Raw genomic sequence first — 13541 nt, 5'->3', positions numbered from 1 at the left:
TGTCATTAGGTGGTAATGACAAAATCCGCAATCACTTAGTTGCCAACCGAATAGATTTGACGTTCGCCGTAACGTCTGTCACGCTTGCGTGTTCCGTTGCTGAAAAACGTCCGCCACGTTTGTCAGCATCTCCTTCTTCGGATATATAATTGTAGCAGCGAATGCACGCTTTAATATCGAGGACGCTTGTATTCTATTTTTGCTCGGAACGATAGGGTAGCTGTTTACCAGCCAATGAGTAAACGAAGGAGAGCGCTTCCGCACTTGGAACGCACATCACGCGTACATTTTCTCAAAGAAACGCATTATAATTGGATGCAGCAATGGCGACAGCTTCTCTGAACGCCCGACCATAAATTCCTTAATATCAGTTCGCGTGCATCTAACATTTTCCGTGCTCCAAGGGGCACGACCATTCCGCAGGCAAACGTGAATTCCGTGTACGTCGTTCAGCGTACGCAGCTTCTTTAACGTGGCCGTGAATCGCGATTCAACGCGGCTCATTAATTGCCTGGGACGTGCAGCGAATCAGACGAGAACCACGCAACATCCAGCTAAGAAAATAACGAACGTTTACATAAGACGGCCATTCGGTGCGACCGTGGCGGCCTGTAGCGGCAGAAACTATCGACGCTTCCGATGACCGGCAATTTACGCGCCACCCTATTTTCGCGGACGAGGTGTCCGTCGACGTTCCTCGTGCAACCGCGACTAAAATATTACCTACTAACTTCTTCATCTTTTAATCTTCCAAGCACTGAAATTCAGATTTTCGTCTTAAAGATCGCAACAGCATCGAACCCGTTCAACGCGTTCAGCGAAAGCCTCGTTGTGCTTAACACTTTACCGACTGCTAGCGATTCAACGGCGTACGCACGTCCGATCGGTAGCTCAGACGCAGATTCTCCGTGGCGCTGGCTCTGTTTCGGTTTAGGCTCTTCAATACCATTCTTTTCGTTCATCGCGAACGGTAAGTTTTTCAAATTGGTATAAAACTGTGCGAGTTTATAAAGCAACGCAACTAACGCAACTGAGCAAGATACCTTAGTACTAAATAACGAATTACTGCTCAAATAATGAGATTATCGACGACAAAAAGCCGATTAATAGGCTATGGGTCGGTAAGCGTCGGTGACAAAAAACCGATTAATCGGCTATCGGTCTGTAAAGTGTTAACCGTGGCGCTGTTCGCGTATTGTGGCGAACCGTGTCGCGATGTTTGGTAACTCGTCGCGAGGTACATCAGGCTTTTCTTCTCGTAATTATTTTTACTCTTTCAAATAATCCTAAACCACCTGTATAAAGGAAAAAAGGAGCAGCGCGATCGCGTCGATCGGCATTTCTCGCAAATAAATGATGGCACAATTCGACACGAATTCGTGAAAATTCCCGCCACTAAAACTTCTTCCTCAGTCGATGTCTCTGTTACTCGTCGTTTTCCCTCTCATCCGGATACCTTCACCGACAGGCGTCCTGGGAAAATATCCTGCGGCACAGTCGGCACTCGCGGTCCAACGCCACCAATTTTGCCTGTCACTGTCCAATTTATAGCGACTCGACGATATTCCTGATGTTCTGTACGTTGTGTAATGGTAACGTTCGATGCCTATTAAGGCGGACTGCAGTCACCGGCAGAAGACAAACGTCAGACGTGTCAGCGTGTAATTGATAATACCTGAGCCGACCATCACCTTCAGCCGCAAGTTAATTCTATTTGCGGCCTCCGTCTGCAAGTGCGCGGAGAAAGCTCGGGAACTCGCGTTTTCACGGCACGAGTTTTTTCTTCTTTAAAGTTTTACATTCTAAATAATTCTCTTAATAAACCATTTTCGTATTACTTTTATAACAATTCAATAGTTTTATTACTTCCTCTGGAATATCTTTTCAAATACTTCCGACGATCCTTCGCAAGTAGTGAAATAAGCGTCACCCATATATGGGTGACGCCGCCTTACCAAAGACGTCCCTGTCACCCGAATATGGGTGACAAGTGCAATTTCGTAGGTACGCTGTAGCTTTGCAATGGAAGCTAGGCCAACGGTTATCGAGGCTGGCTTTTAGAATTTTTCCACCCGACCTATGCCATACCGTATCCGAATTGCGACCCTCGCGAATGTCTCGTCGGTTTTCATAGGAAACCTGTCGGCTGATTTCCACGAAATTGAAGTATACGTACGTGTATACTATTAGGTTGGCAACTAAGCGATCGCGGATTTTGTCATTACCACCTAACGGCAAATAATTGACAATAACCGAAGCGGGAGCGACATTGGTTTGCTCGGAGGATTTCTTCTCAGATGTTCAACAGACCTGAAACGAGACTACGCTTCCGTGGAAAGAAGGCGCTTTCAGGTATCTCGCAGTCGATGATTTGCTGAGGCATTTGTAGCCTAACAATTGTACCGGTTTCCACGGCGAGTAAAGAAAGGCCAGGTTGTAACGTTATTACGTCGGACAAAAAGCTGTAGAAAGTCGGACAAATATGAGAAGCCGATTCTCCGTTTCGCTACGATGCTCGTTGATAAAAGCCCCGTGTAAGAAGAATCCAGACTTTCGTCGTTTCTCATTTCGCCGGATGCCAACAGACCCGTGTTCCACGTAATCCTACACGCTGCCGTGGGGTCATTGCTGACTCGCCCAGTGATTACAGCGTCTGCAACGAAAAGTAGAATATCAGTTGGCAAAGGTAGAATCTCCGTGGATTAACCCGGCCGTGTTGTCGTCTGACCGTTCGAACTCGCGAGCAGAAACGACGAAAGAGAATCGGTCGATGTAACATGGCAAAACGATATGCAACGATGTACGTAAAACGTATGGCAGTTAGGTGGGTCGTGAGCCGCGTGTATTCGATTTCTCTATCGCGCGACTTTTGCCCCGGTTAGGCTAACGAACAGAGTCGTTACTCGCCTCGATAGCTCGCCTATTCCCAAAGATACTACTCGGCTCGTAATTTTGAAATAGTATTCGTGTATCGTGGAGAGGATGAAGGGCAATTCGGCCGTATTTCCGATCGACTGACCGCGGCCAATCTTTCGTTGGCGTCGGCGAGATCGCGTAGTTACGTGTAGTGCAACATCTGATTAAGTGTTCGTTCGATCGATGGTGTGGAGTATGAGTGCGAAGTAAGAAACCGATAGGACTTCGGAACGTCGAAGAACATCTCGAAACTATCAGAAATCCGCTCAGCTGTAATTGAATTTTTCCATCGGTCATCGTGTCATTTGAAATGACAGCGGTAGAGTTGCCACGTTTCAGACGTTCGATGTAATTTCGAGAACAAAGCGTAGCCGGGTTCGGGATGGCTGCGTCCTGTTGTTTGTTTAATATCGGCCTGCGAATTGTTGCGAAAAGTAACTCTTTATCGGCCGTGTATCTTCGGAACGGTGTTTTCCTTTCAGTTTCCAAGATAGAAACGTTCATGGCACCTTGGCGGTTATACCGCGTGCCCTGCCTTTCAAATACAAAACACGCGTCAACAAACACGCGAAGCTTCGCTCGTTAAATATCGTGCTATTTCTGACCAACCGATCGCACCTCGTTCGTACGACGAGTTGCGTCTAAAAACGGTTCTATCCAGTCACACGTATCCGAGTAAACGGACGAAAATATAAAAGGCGAGGACCCCGAGTGACGTCTTGACATTTACAAGCTTTAAATCCGCCTAGTGAAACTAGCTGGATTTCCTGCAGCCGAGCAGGATCCAGTCGTACGCAAACATATCGCATTTCGAAACACAACAATGCTGCAGAAAATAAAACAAACTTGCCAACGTTCCGTGCTCTTTCGATTTTCACGAGCTGTGTTTCTATTAATGCCGAGGCTTCCGGATGCGAGGCTCGTCCACTTGAAATATACCTGCAACGTTTCGCCAGATGTTTCGCCACTGACGCCTGTTTTCACGACCTGCTCATCCACATTACGTAGTTTCTGCTTTCGTCGCGGATAAATGATAGCCGACCGACCACCGTTTCGGATCGGAAGGGCGCGTTACGCGTGCAATTGCAAAGCCTTCGTCGTGTAACATCTATTGACTTTGGCAACTAAGTGATTGCGGGTATTATCATTACTATCTAATGACAAGATCCGCAATCGCTTAATTGCCAGACCCGATAGTGTTTGCCCCGACCAATTTTTCAACGCGCGGTTTAATCAACGTCGTATGATTCCATTTAACGTCTAACGAGCGTGTGATCTTTTTTTCTCTCCGAGGACCGTGCGTTGTGGGAGGACGCGATCGGGAAACGAGGAAACGTGCGATTAACTTCGCGATACGAAGGCGACAGACAGAAATTGGAATTTTCACGGGCACAGAATGCGCAGCGCGCAGCCGATCGTGAAACGAGAACGGTGCGTGTCTGTTAATTAGCCGTTGATATTCTCGTGGTGGGACGTGGTGTCGTTGCACGCGCGCTTCAACTCGCTGGACAACGACAGAGAGCACATGTTTTCTGGGTCACGGTACAAGACGTCCGACTCGTTATTTCCGCGAAGCGACGCGCTATTTTCAGTCGCTCTTCGGATACGTGGGCTTCGAAACGAGTCCTTTTCCCCGCGGTCTCTCCCTCGTCTCTCTTTCTCTCTCTCTCTCTCTCTCGTTCGCTCGTTCCCATTGACGACTGGAAATAAACTGTTCTTCGCGACGCTGACAATGCGAATGGCTTTTCATTCAACCCGCTGCACTCTTCCTTGTTGCTGCATCTTAACGGAAATACGATCCGGTGGATGGGAAAGGGGACGATGAATACGGTTGTTCCCCCAATTAGGGAACATCAAAGTTGAGAATATTAATTGCGGTCCCTTCGAGTGCTTGTTAATTGACTTCTATGGACGATCGTCTGACAGGAACAATAGCGTTGTAACAGCGCGGACAACAATGATTCGCCGAGCTGGATTTTTATTTTTATTTTTGTCTCGGTTGATCCACCGCTCGGTAGAATGCCTCCATTGTGCTGCGTATATGCGTTGCGTATTAACGAGCGGATCCGAATTAATCCTTTCAGCAAAATATATCTGCACATCGGGTGAAAAGCGTGCACTATGAAATTCTTCGAACACAGTGTCGAAACGACTACGGTCACTTTGCGAATTTATCATGTTCGCTGTAATAGCGGGGATCCGCCAGTGGAGATCCGGAGAGGTTTTTAAAGAAAATCCTGTCGATAGGTGTAGAATCGCGAGAATGGAAAATTCCTTGTCGACAGGAAGAGTCGCGTAACTACAAAAATGGAGTGACGTCTTTTTTTTTTTTTTTTTTTTTGTTTATTGAGTCCAAGAATACAGTTTTAGGTACATATTCACAATAAACGGTGAATTTTGCTGTATGCTGTATTATGTGTCGGCGCTTTACATTTTTCGTTGTAGAATACAATTTTTGGGTTTAAGCCGCTGGGGAGCGGAGCTCTTTTATGTATTTACAAATCGAGTGACACAGCTACGCTCGCATGACCAACAAGGCGTATCAGTTTTAACCTTTTGCACTCGACGACTTTTTCGCTCGGGCGCATACGTGACGCGTGTCTTACAGTTAGTGTGAATTGATTTCATATACAAATTAACTCACAAAATCATTATATTTTTGTACGATATTTTTTTCCATTTTACTTATACCATAACTTATAAAGCATTCACCAAGATGCATTCTTGATATAATTAATCATTTTTCAACATTTCTCAACAGTTCAGAATCAAGTTCATCTACGTTTGAGTGAATTTCACTTCCGAAAACCGCTTCTTTAGGGTTTCTAAACTACACAATACTTTTGCCATGATCGTCGAATCCGAACTAACGTCGCAGACGTTGTTTCGACACCATAGTTGAACCGTAGTTTCGCAGGGATATGGGATTAAATATTTTATCTCCATTTTAAAATCTTTACACTTTACACTTCCTAACAAAGAACACAAAGAGCTAAGGAACCAATGTACGAACCAATGTTGCACTCTCATCGATTGAAGATGTCGAAATCTAACATAAACAGGGACTATCGCCTCTGCAAAGGGTTAATCGTTCGAATTAAAGTAATTCGACGAGAAAATAAAAATTGCAAGCAACGTCACACCGTTCATTCACTGGTTTTGGTTCTCCAAAGGATCAGCTGACGTGAACGGACTAAGTGTTTTTTCGGTCGGTTCTGGTAACCGAAGAACGAGAGGAAACACGTGCTCGTGGATGCATCGTGGCAGCACGGCGTATCTATTTTTGCGACACATCAAGCTATTCTCAGTTACGCTCCGACTGCACAGAGTGCATCGACTGTCATCGGTGCTCTAGGAATAAACCATATCCATCGCAATGAACTAATTCGTACGTTACATGTGCGGCTCTATATTTTCTTCTGTGTTGCGTGGAACCGCAGCGTCAAGTTTCCCCATCACTTACATCATCGACAAACTTTGATAAATAGTTGGCTGTAGTGGCAGGCAATTAAACGACAAAATTGAAATATCGATATTTTATGCGGTCGCAGGCCGAATGTATCGTCACATCGATCGCCGTTACGAGGCTCTTCCTTTTTTTATTCGAGGAAACGTTCGTGTTTTGTGTCTCATCATTGTCGTGTAATCAGAGCAGTGTCAGGCTCGAGCGTCTGACGCCAATTGACTCGATCTACTCGCAAATCCATCCACGCAACGCAGTGTATTGGTTGTCCGAAAAGTTTCTATCGTTTTATGAGGGAATAATAGAAGAACAATGGTTTTTGTTTTATGTCGAATCGCGTACGATCGATTTTGTTCTGTTGAGATAAACACCACGACATTTCACAGACTTGGTTCCACGTTTGTATGAAGCTGCGTTGTTGTAAAAAACACATCTGCGAAAAAAACACACTTTCCGGACAACCTAATACATTTGTCTTTTTTGTATATAAAATTTGAAGTTGTTTTACATAAAAGTTGAAGTTGTTTCTTGTAGAAATTGGCGAAAGGAAAGTGCATCGTTGTAAACAACACATTTGCGAAAAAGACACACTTTCCGGACAACCTAATACATTTGTCTTTTTTGTATATAAAATTTGAAGTTGTTTTATATAAAAGTTGGAGTTGTTTCTTGTAGAAATTGTCGAAAGGAAGGTGCATCGTTGTAAAAAACACGTTTTCAAAGGAAAGATATTTTCCGGAAAACTTAACACATTTGTCCTTTTTTGTATATAAAAGTTGGTTGTTTTATATAAAAGTTGAAGTTGTTTCTTGTAGAAAATGCCGAAAGGAAGGTGCATTGTTGTAAAAAAACACGTTTGCGAAAGAAAGACACTTTCCGGACAATATAATACATTTGTCCTTTTTTGTATATAAAAGTTGAAGTTGTTTCTTGTAGAAATTGCCGCAAGGAAGGTGCATTGTTGTAAAAAACACATTTGCGAAAAAAACACACTTTCCGGGCAACCTAATACATTTGTCTTTTTTGTATATAAAATTTGAAGTTGTTTTATATAAAAGTTGGAGTTGTTTCTTGTAGAAATTGTCGAAAGAAAGGTGCATTGTTGTAAAAAACACGTTTTCAAGGGAAAGATATTTTCCGGAAAACTTAATACATTTGTCCTTTTTTGTATATAAAAATTGAAGTTGTTTTATATAAAAGTTGAAGTTGTTTTACATAAAAGTTGAAGTTGTTTTACATAAAAGTTGAAGTTGTTTATTGTAGAAATTGCCGAAAGGAAGGTGCATCGTTTTAAAAAACACGTTTTCAAAGGAAAGATATTTTCCGGAAAACTTAATACATTTGTCCTTTTTTGTATATAAAAGTTGAAGTTATTTTATATAAAAATTGAAGTTGCTTCTTGTAGAAAATGCCGAAAGGAAGGTGCATTGTTGTAAAAAACACGTTTTCAAAGAAAAGACATTCTCCGGAAAACTTAACACATTTGTCCTTTTTATATATAAAAGTTGAAGTTATTTCTTGTAGAAAATGCCGAAATGAATGTGCATTGTTGTAAAAAAACACATTTACAAAAGAAAGACACTTTCCGGAAAACTTAATACATTTGTCCTTTTTTGCATATAAAAGTTGAAACTGTTTCTTGTAGAAATTGCCGAAAGGAAGGTGAATCCTTCTAAAAAACACGTTTACGAAAGACACTTTCTGGACAACCTAACACATTTGTTTTTTTGTATACATAGAAGTTGAAGTTGTTTCTTGTAGAAAATGCCGAAAGGAATGTGCATTGTTGTAAAAAACACGTTTGCGAAAGAAAGACACTTTCCGGAAAACTTAATACATTTGTCCTTTTTTGCATATAAAAGTTGAAACTGTTTCTTGTAGAAATTGCCGAAAGGAAGGTGAATCCTTCTAAAAAACACGTTTACGAAAGACACTTTCTGGACAACCTAACACATTTGTCTTTTTGTATACATAAAAGTTGAAGTTGTTTCTTGTAGAAAATGCCGAAAGGAAGGTGCATCATTGTAAAAAAAGACACATTTACAAAAGAAAAACACTTTCCGGAAAACTTAATACATTTGTCCTTTTTATATATAAAAGTTGAAATTGTTTCTTGTAGAAATTGCCGAAAGGAAGGTGAATCCTTCTAAAAAACACGTTTACGAAAGACACTTTCTGGACAACCTAACACATTTGTCTTTTTGTATACATAAAAGTTGAAGTTGTTTCTTGTAGAAAATGCCGAAAGGAAGGTGCATCGTTGTAAAAAAAAACACATTTACAAAAGAAAAACACTTCCCGGACAACTTAACATATAGGTTCACGTGCTCCTACACGTCTCACCTGATAATTAATATTTTCCATATTTGACACGACGTATGTCACGTGTGCTACAGTTTGTAAATTTCGCATCTCTCAACTCGTAGCTACGTTACGTTCTGAGAAATCAACGTAGACAGCGGCGAGAAAATCGTATTTTAATGGAATAGTTGTGGTTCCATCGAGATAGTTAGCCGGAAATTGCGTAAACTTACCGGTTTGATATTCATGCAAATGGGTTTCTTCGTCGAATCTCCTCATCGAAGAAATATTCTCGTCGATCTCGATGAGGAGACAGCTAGGCGATACCGTGGATAGAAAGCGTGGAACACTTGGACGAAAGCTGCTTTGAGGAGGAATTTACGAAAGGTCCGAGAACAGCATCTGGCATCGAGCAGCGACCGCAGCTAACTAACAAAGCGCTTTCAACCCGGAAAATTCGTCCGACCAAGCTCGCCTTTGTTCGGCGTGGCGCGATGCCCGTAGACGATTCATTACTCGCAGAATCGTTGCGTTTCCTCAGCTAATCTGTCCTTTATCTCGCGCCGGAATCGCTGCCGACCTACGACGAGTAGTGCGAGTAAGAAACATTTGTCTTTGAGCACAATGCTCGCCTGTGGCGGGCGATAAGAACACCGCCATCGTCTTCGAGAACTCGTCCGTGGCGCGATAACAATTAAACAAGTTAGTTTAACACCAACGCTGTTCCGTGAATCTGGCAATGAAAAAATCGGAGAATTCCAATGCAACGAAACGATTTAAAACAGAAGACATTTCAAAGGAAAAAGCGGTGCGCAACAGCGAGAAGAATGTCGGGAATCGACCCAGGACCATCGCGACCCCGTCAAGTGGAGCGTGGAGATGCTGTTTGGCGGCACATCTCGCTCATACTTTCCGTTTTCTTTCGCTTTTATTCTTCTCGCGCCTTCCCACTTTGCTCGTGCAACACCTCGACGCCGTCTCTTCACCATCCTCGCTCCCCTTCCGCAAGGAAATTCAGCGAAAGCTCGGTGATTCTTTTCCGAAACGTTCGCTCGTTTCGCTTACATCGTCACATTCGTTTCAACTTAATCGCAACCACGCATATAGCATTCTCTTGCGATGGTTGTGCGAATGCAACGAGACAAGTGCGATCTGCTCGATGCTACGAAAGCTACGTAGAATCTCGTACGAAGCGGTAGATCGAGCCGTAAGTTTCACCATATCTTTACATTTTCATTTCACCCGAATGGAAGGTGGTTGCTTGGAAAGAGGAAAATTTTCAGCCAAAGGTTTCCAGATGATCTTTTTGTAATCGTATAATCAACGATCATCCGTGAACCATCGTATCATCGAACGATTAAAATCACCGTGGAAGCAGCGAAATAAGGAAACGCGATCGCAAGCTTTTTCGAAGCTCGAGATAGACTCAACTTTGAACGGGGTAACCGAGCCACATGGAACTTCGCTCGCGAAAGAATATTCGTCACACCTGTGTCGCAGTGAACGACTGAAAAACAATGATTGTCGAGTAACGCGGATTCCTGGCTCGCAGCCTGACACTCGTTATTTCAATTGCTCATGGGCGAGTGTCGATTAAGATTTGCGTAACCAACTGGCGCGTTGCCTGTCGCACGACAACCGGTCCTCGAACTTCCGCGGCTTTCTTCCACGGCGTGGGTCACGCGAACTTCTTTCGAGAAAAGACGGTGAACCGGACGATCCGGCAGATTTATGGGGCAAAAATTCCCCGCGTCCTGTCAACGTTCCCTGGAACATCGCGTGAACCCGTAAACGTAGTCGTTCGGATTTCGTTCACCACTGCAATTACGTGCGTCTTTCTCTCTCTGTCTCTCGGTCGACGATCTGTCGAATCGCATTAGCCCTGGCCCCTAGATTTTCCACTGCAGTAGACGGCTAATTAACGAACGTAGGCCATCGATAGCCGATGTTACCGGCTTCCTGTTCTCTATGTCTGTGTGTCTATGTATTCGATTGATCCACTTTAGCGATCGAGTAGCTCGATCGGTGTTAATTCTTGATCGATCCGTCACTTTGCCGATCTATCAAGCTATCGCAGTCTACTAGGCTGTCGACCTAGTGGCTTACCAGTCTAGTAGCTCATTAAGAGAATAGCTGGGTATAGGGGCTGTTAGCAGTGCAGAGGTAGCGCAACCTAGTTTTCGTTTGTACGTCTTATATACAAGCAGCGTGTTTCGTGTATGTACATATGTATTTATTATCGCTGGCCGTGATCCGCGGACACTTTAACCACGCGGCTGTCTTTGTTTTTCAGATCGCTGCCGAAACTCAGCAGCCAGGACGAGGATGGGCCGAACCCACACACCCAATACACAGGCGTCACGCAGTTCGAGCCCATACCGCACGATCATGACTTTTGCGAGAGGGTCGTCATTAACGTGAGCATCTTTACTCTTTTAACTGCCTCTTGTCCACCTTGTGGCGACTGCACGTAGCACTCGCTTTCGATTCCACTCGGATTTCCCTCGGATACGCTGTTACAATGTGTTTCCGCGACCAGTGTCGAACGTCTGTCGCGTTTCCCTCGCGAAGATCAAAGGAATATCGGTGTACGAAAAAGGATGAGCAGGAACGATTCTTGTCGAGTAACGATTTACATTTTGGTCAATTTCTTTTCCATTCTCCAATACGATTAACGCTTTGACTGCCGCGTGGACCATATATGGCCCACGCATATTCAACTTCTTACAATTGTAAAAATTGTACGAAAATTGACAGTTGGGGCATTTTGAATATAACTGATAAATAGAAGATACTTTGAAACAAAAAGTACCCCATTGAACGATTAAACATTTTTATTAAAACATCATTAAAAGAAATGAGAACAAATGTCGCATCTAACGATGCACTGTGTTAAAACACTTTAAACATAAACGTGGCTCGTCGATACAATCTGGACGATAGGTGGTCACCTTTTTGGTCCGATTCTTAGCAATTTTTCATCCTAACTGTTTAACATTTTTTTATACCACTCTCTGCAAAATTTTCGTGCCGGGTACGCTTGCCCTTCTTTCTTCTGCATTTCGTGTCGCAATCTTTGTCGAATAAGTATATTTGACGGCTCTGGTGAATGGCACTGTGTAAGGTGCGTTGCGAGTGCCATTCTAAAATCTGATACCTCGATTTTTGTTTTTGTTGCTTGTTTATAGAGCATCATCGCGTTTGAAATTGATGTATTTAACAATAACTCTAAAGCTAATTTTATATACCACTCGAGGGTTCTTCCATGTGGTGTAGAACATACTATCATTTGATCTGATAAATCTACAGCACATTTTCCTCTCTTGTAATCTACCACCACCATTGCCTTACCAGAAACATAATTTTTTTCCGGACCTCTACCATTTCGGTCGAATGTTTCGTCGAAATCATAAGAATAATCATAATACCGTTTACTAATATCTTCTACGCGTTTCAACAATATATTCCGCACGTTCTGCTTACGTCGAAATAACCAATGCGAAGGTTTGTTGAAATAAACGAAGCCTTGTTGTAATATGTCGCTATCAATAGTTACCAAGGCGCCACGGTGGTCACCCGTGACCACCAATAAGATAAACGGTCCATCGGGGAATAATGTTGTCTTACATCGTCAATTTATTATTCTTTTGCCATTACATGCTTTGAATAATAAAAATACTCCCATGGCGTCCTCAGTGATTTCGACGTGGCAGTCAAAGTGTTAACTATCATAGCGACTATGAAACTATACCAAAGTATGGAAGACGCGGCTGAAACTCCGGAGATTCGAACGAACCGATCGAATTAATGTAAATTTCGTCGCGCTTTCTTCTGCGCTGTGCTTGCAACGTACAGTGACAAACGGCGCCAGTTACCTTTCACGTTTCTTCCATTCACCGGTTTATCGGATAATTGCAGTCGAAATTCATAGCCTCGTAACTACCAGCTGCGAGTCAGCTTCACAGAAAAATCTCAGAAAGATCCGTCCGTATCTGATCGCAATTGTCCGGAATAACGAAACGTACTTGTCGCGATATGTCAAAGGAAAGAAATAAAAGCGTAGACGAGAGAGAAAGAACGAAAGAGAACGATGTAAATGGTTTCTGGATTCGCTTCGACAATCGTCGTGATAGGATATATCGTTAGTTGCGATGTGATCGTTAACCAGCCAGTCCGGGCCGCATTCAGATCGATTTCCACGCGTTTTTCAGTCAACGACTGGCGCCGTTTGCTCGCTGCGCGTTCCTCCGTATACTTCTTTTCTTTTCGACTAGGCAAGATTATCCGAAGACACGAAGTGACCTACAGACCGTATTTTGGCAGTCGTCCAAGTTCGTCTTGGAATCAGGGGCAATATAGTACCAAGGTCGTATTGTGTGAACGAAATTATCTGTCCTCGTGGATGACACGACTGCATTGCGCCAATTACAGTAAAACCGTTCGATCGTCGGTGGAAAAATCCGCCATGCCGATCGTTCACCGCCTCGTCCATTCCTTCCATATCTCTCGTCTCCTTGTCGCGTGTTGCGAACGCGAATTGACAGCGCGTGCGAAATTATGAAAACCCGATTTATCGACTATCGCTGTTTGTTTCGTCGGGTATTCTACGATCTTTGTTCTCTAAATTACCAGCAGACCGTGCAATCGTATCTTTACCGTTTGTTCATCCTCGTCGGGTTTCGTTCTCGTCGCGACGTAATTGCAAATTGGAGACACGCGCGGAGCACAGAAAACGATCGCCGTGAAAAATCGTGACCACTCACGGACGTTCGATAACGCGACTAAATATCGAACGGTGCAGTCGGTGGACGATGCACGCGCGTGTGTTCGCGGATCCAATCCAATTTCTGTTCTCGACGGG

At 43.5% G+C, this 13541-nt stretch overlaps 1 protein-coding gene across 14 annotated transcripts in view; it reads left to right on the top strand.

The window, feature by feature from the left end:
• The window catches only part of LOC100743206 (potassium voltage-gated channel protein Shaker), a 183903-nt gene that overhangs the window by 157992 nt on the left and 12370 nt on the right, over nt 1-13541 (top strand). For all 14 annotated transcript variants that reach the window (XR_004461025.1, XM_024364902.2, XM_033318870.1 and 11 more), the window contains one exon: nt 10974-11097. Coding sequence is in view for 13 of the 14 variants with exons in the window: in XM_024364902.2 (XP_024220670.1) it covers nt 10974-11097 (124 nt within the window). In the remaining variant the exon portion in view is untranslated. The remainder of the gene's footprint in view (nt 1-10973; nt 11098-13541) is intronic.

The sequence above is a fragment of the Bombus impatiens genome, unplaced genomic scaffold, assembly GCF_000188095.3.
Source record: "Bombus impatiens unplaced genomic scaffold, BIMP_2.2 scf_0019, whole genome shotgun sequence".
Taxonomy (NCBI): domain Eukaryota; kingdom Metazoa; phylum Arthropoda; class Insecta; order Hymenoptera; family Apidae; genus Bombus; species Bombus impatiens.
This window is presented reverse-complemented; position numbering and strand designations above follow the sequence as displayed.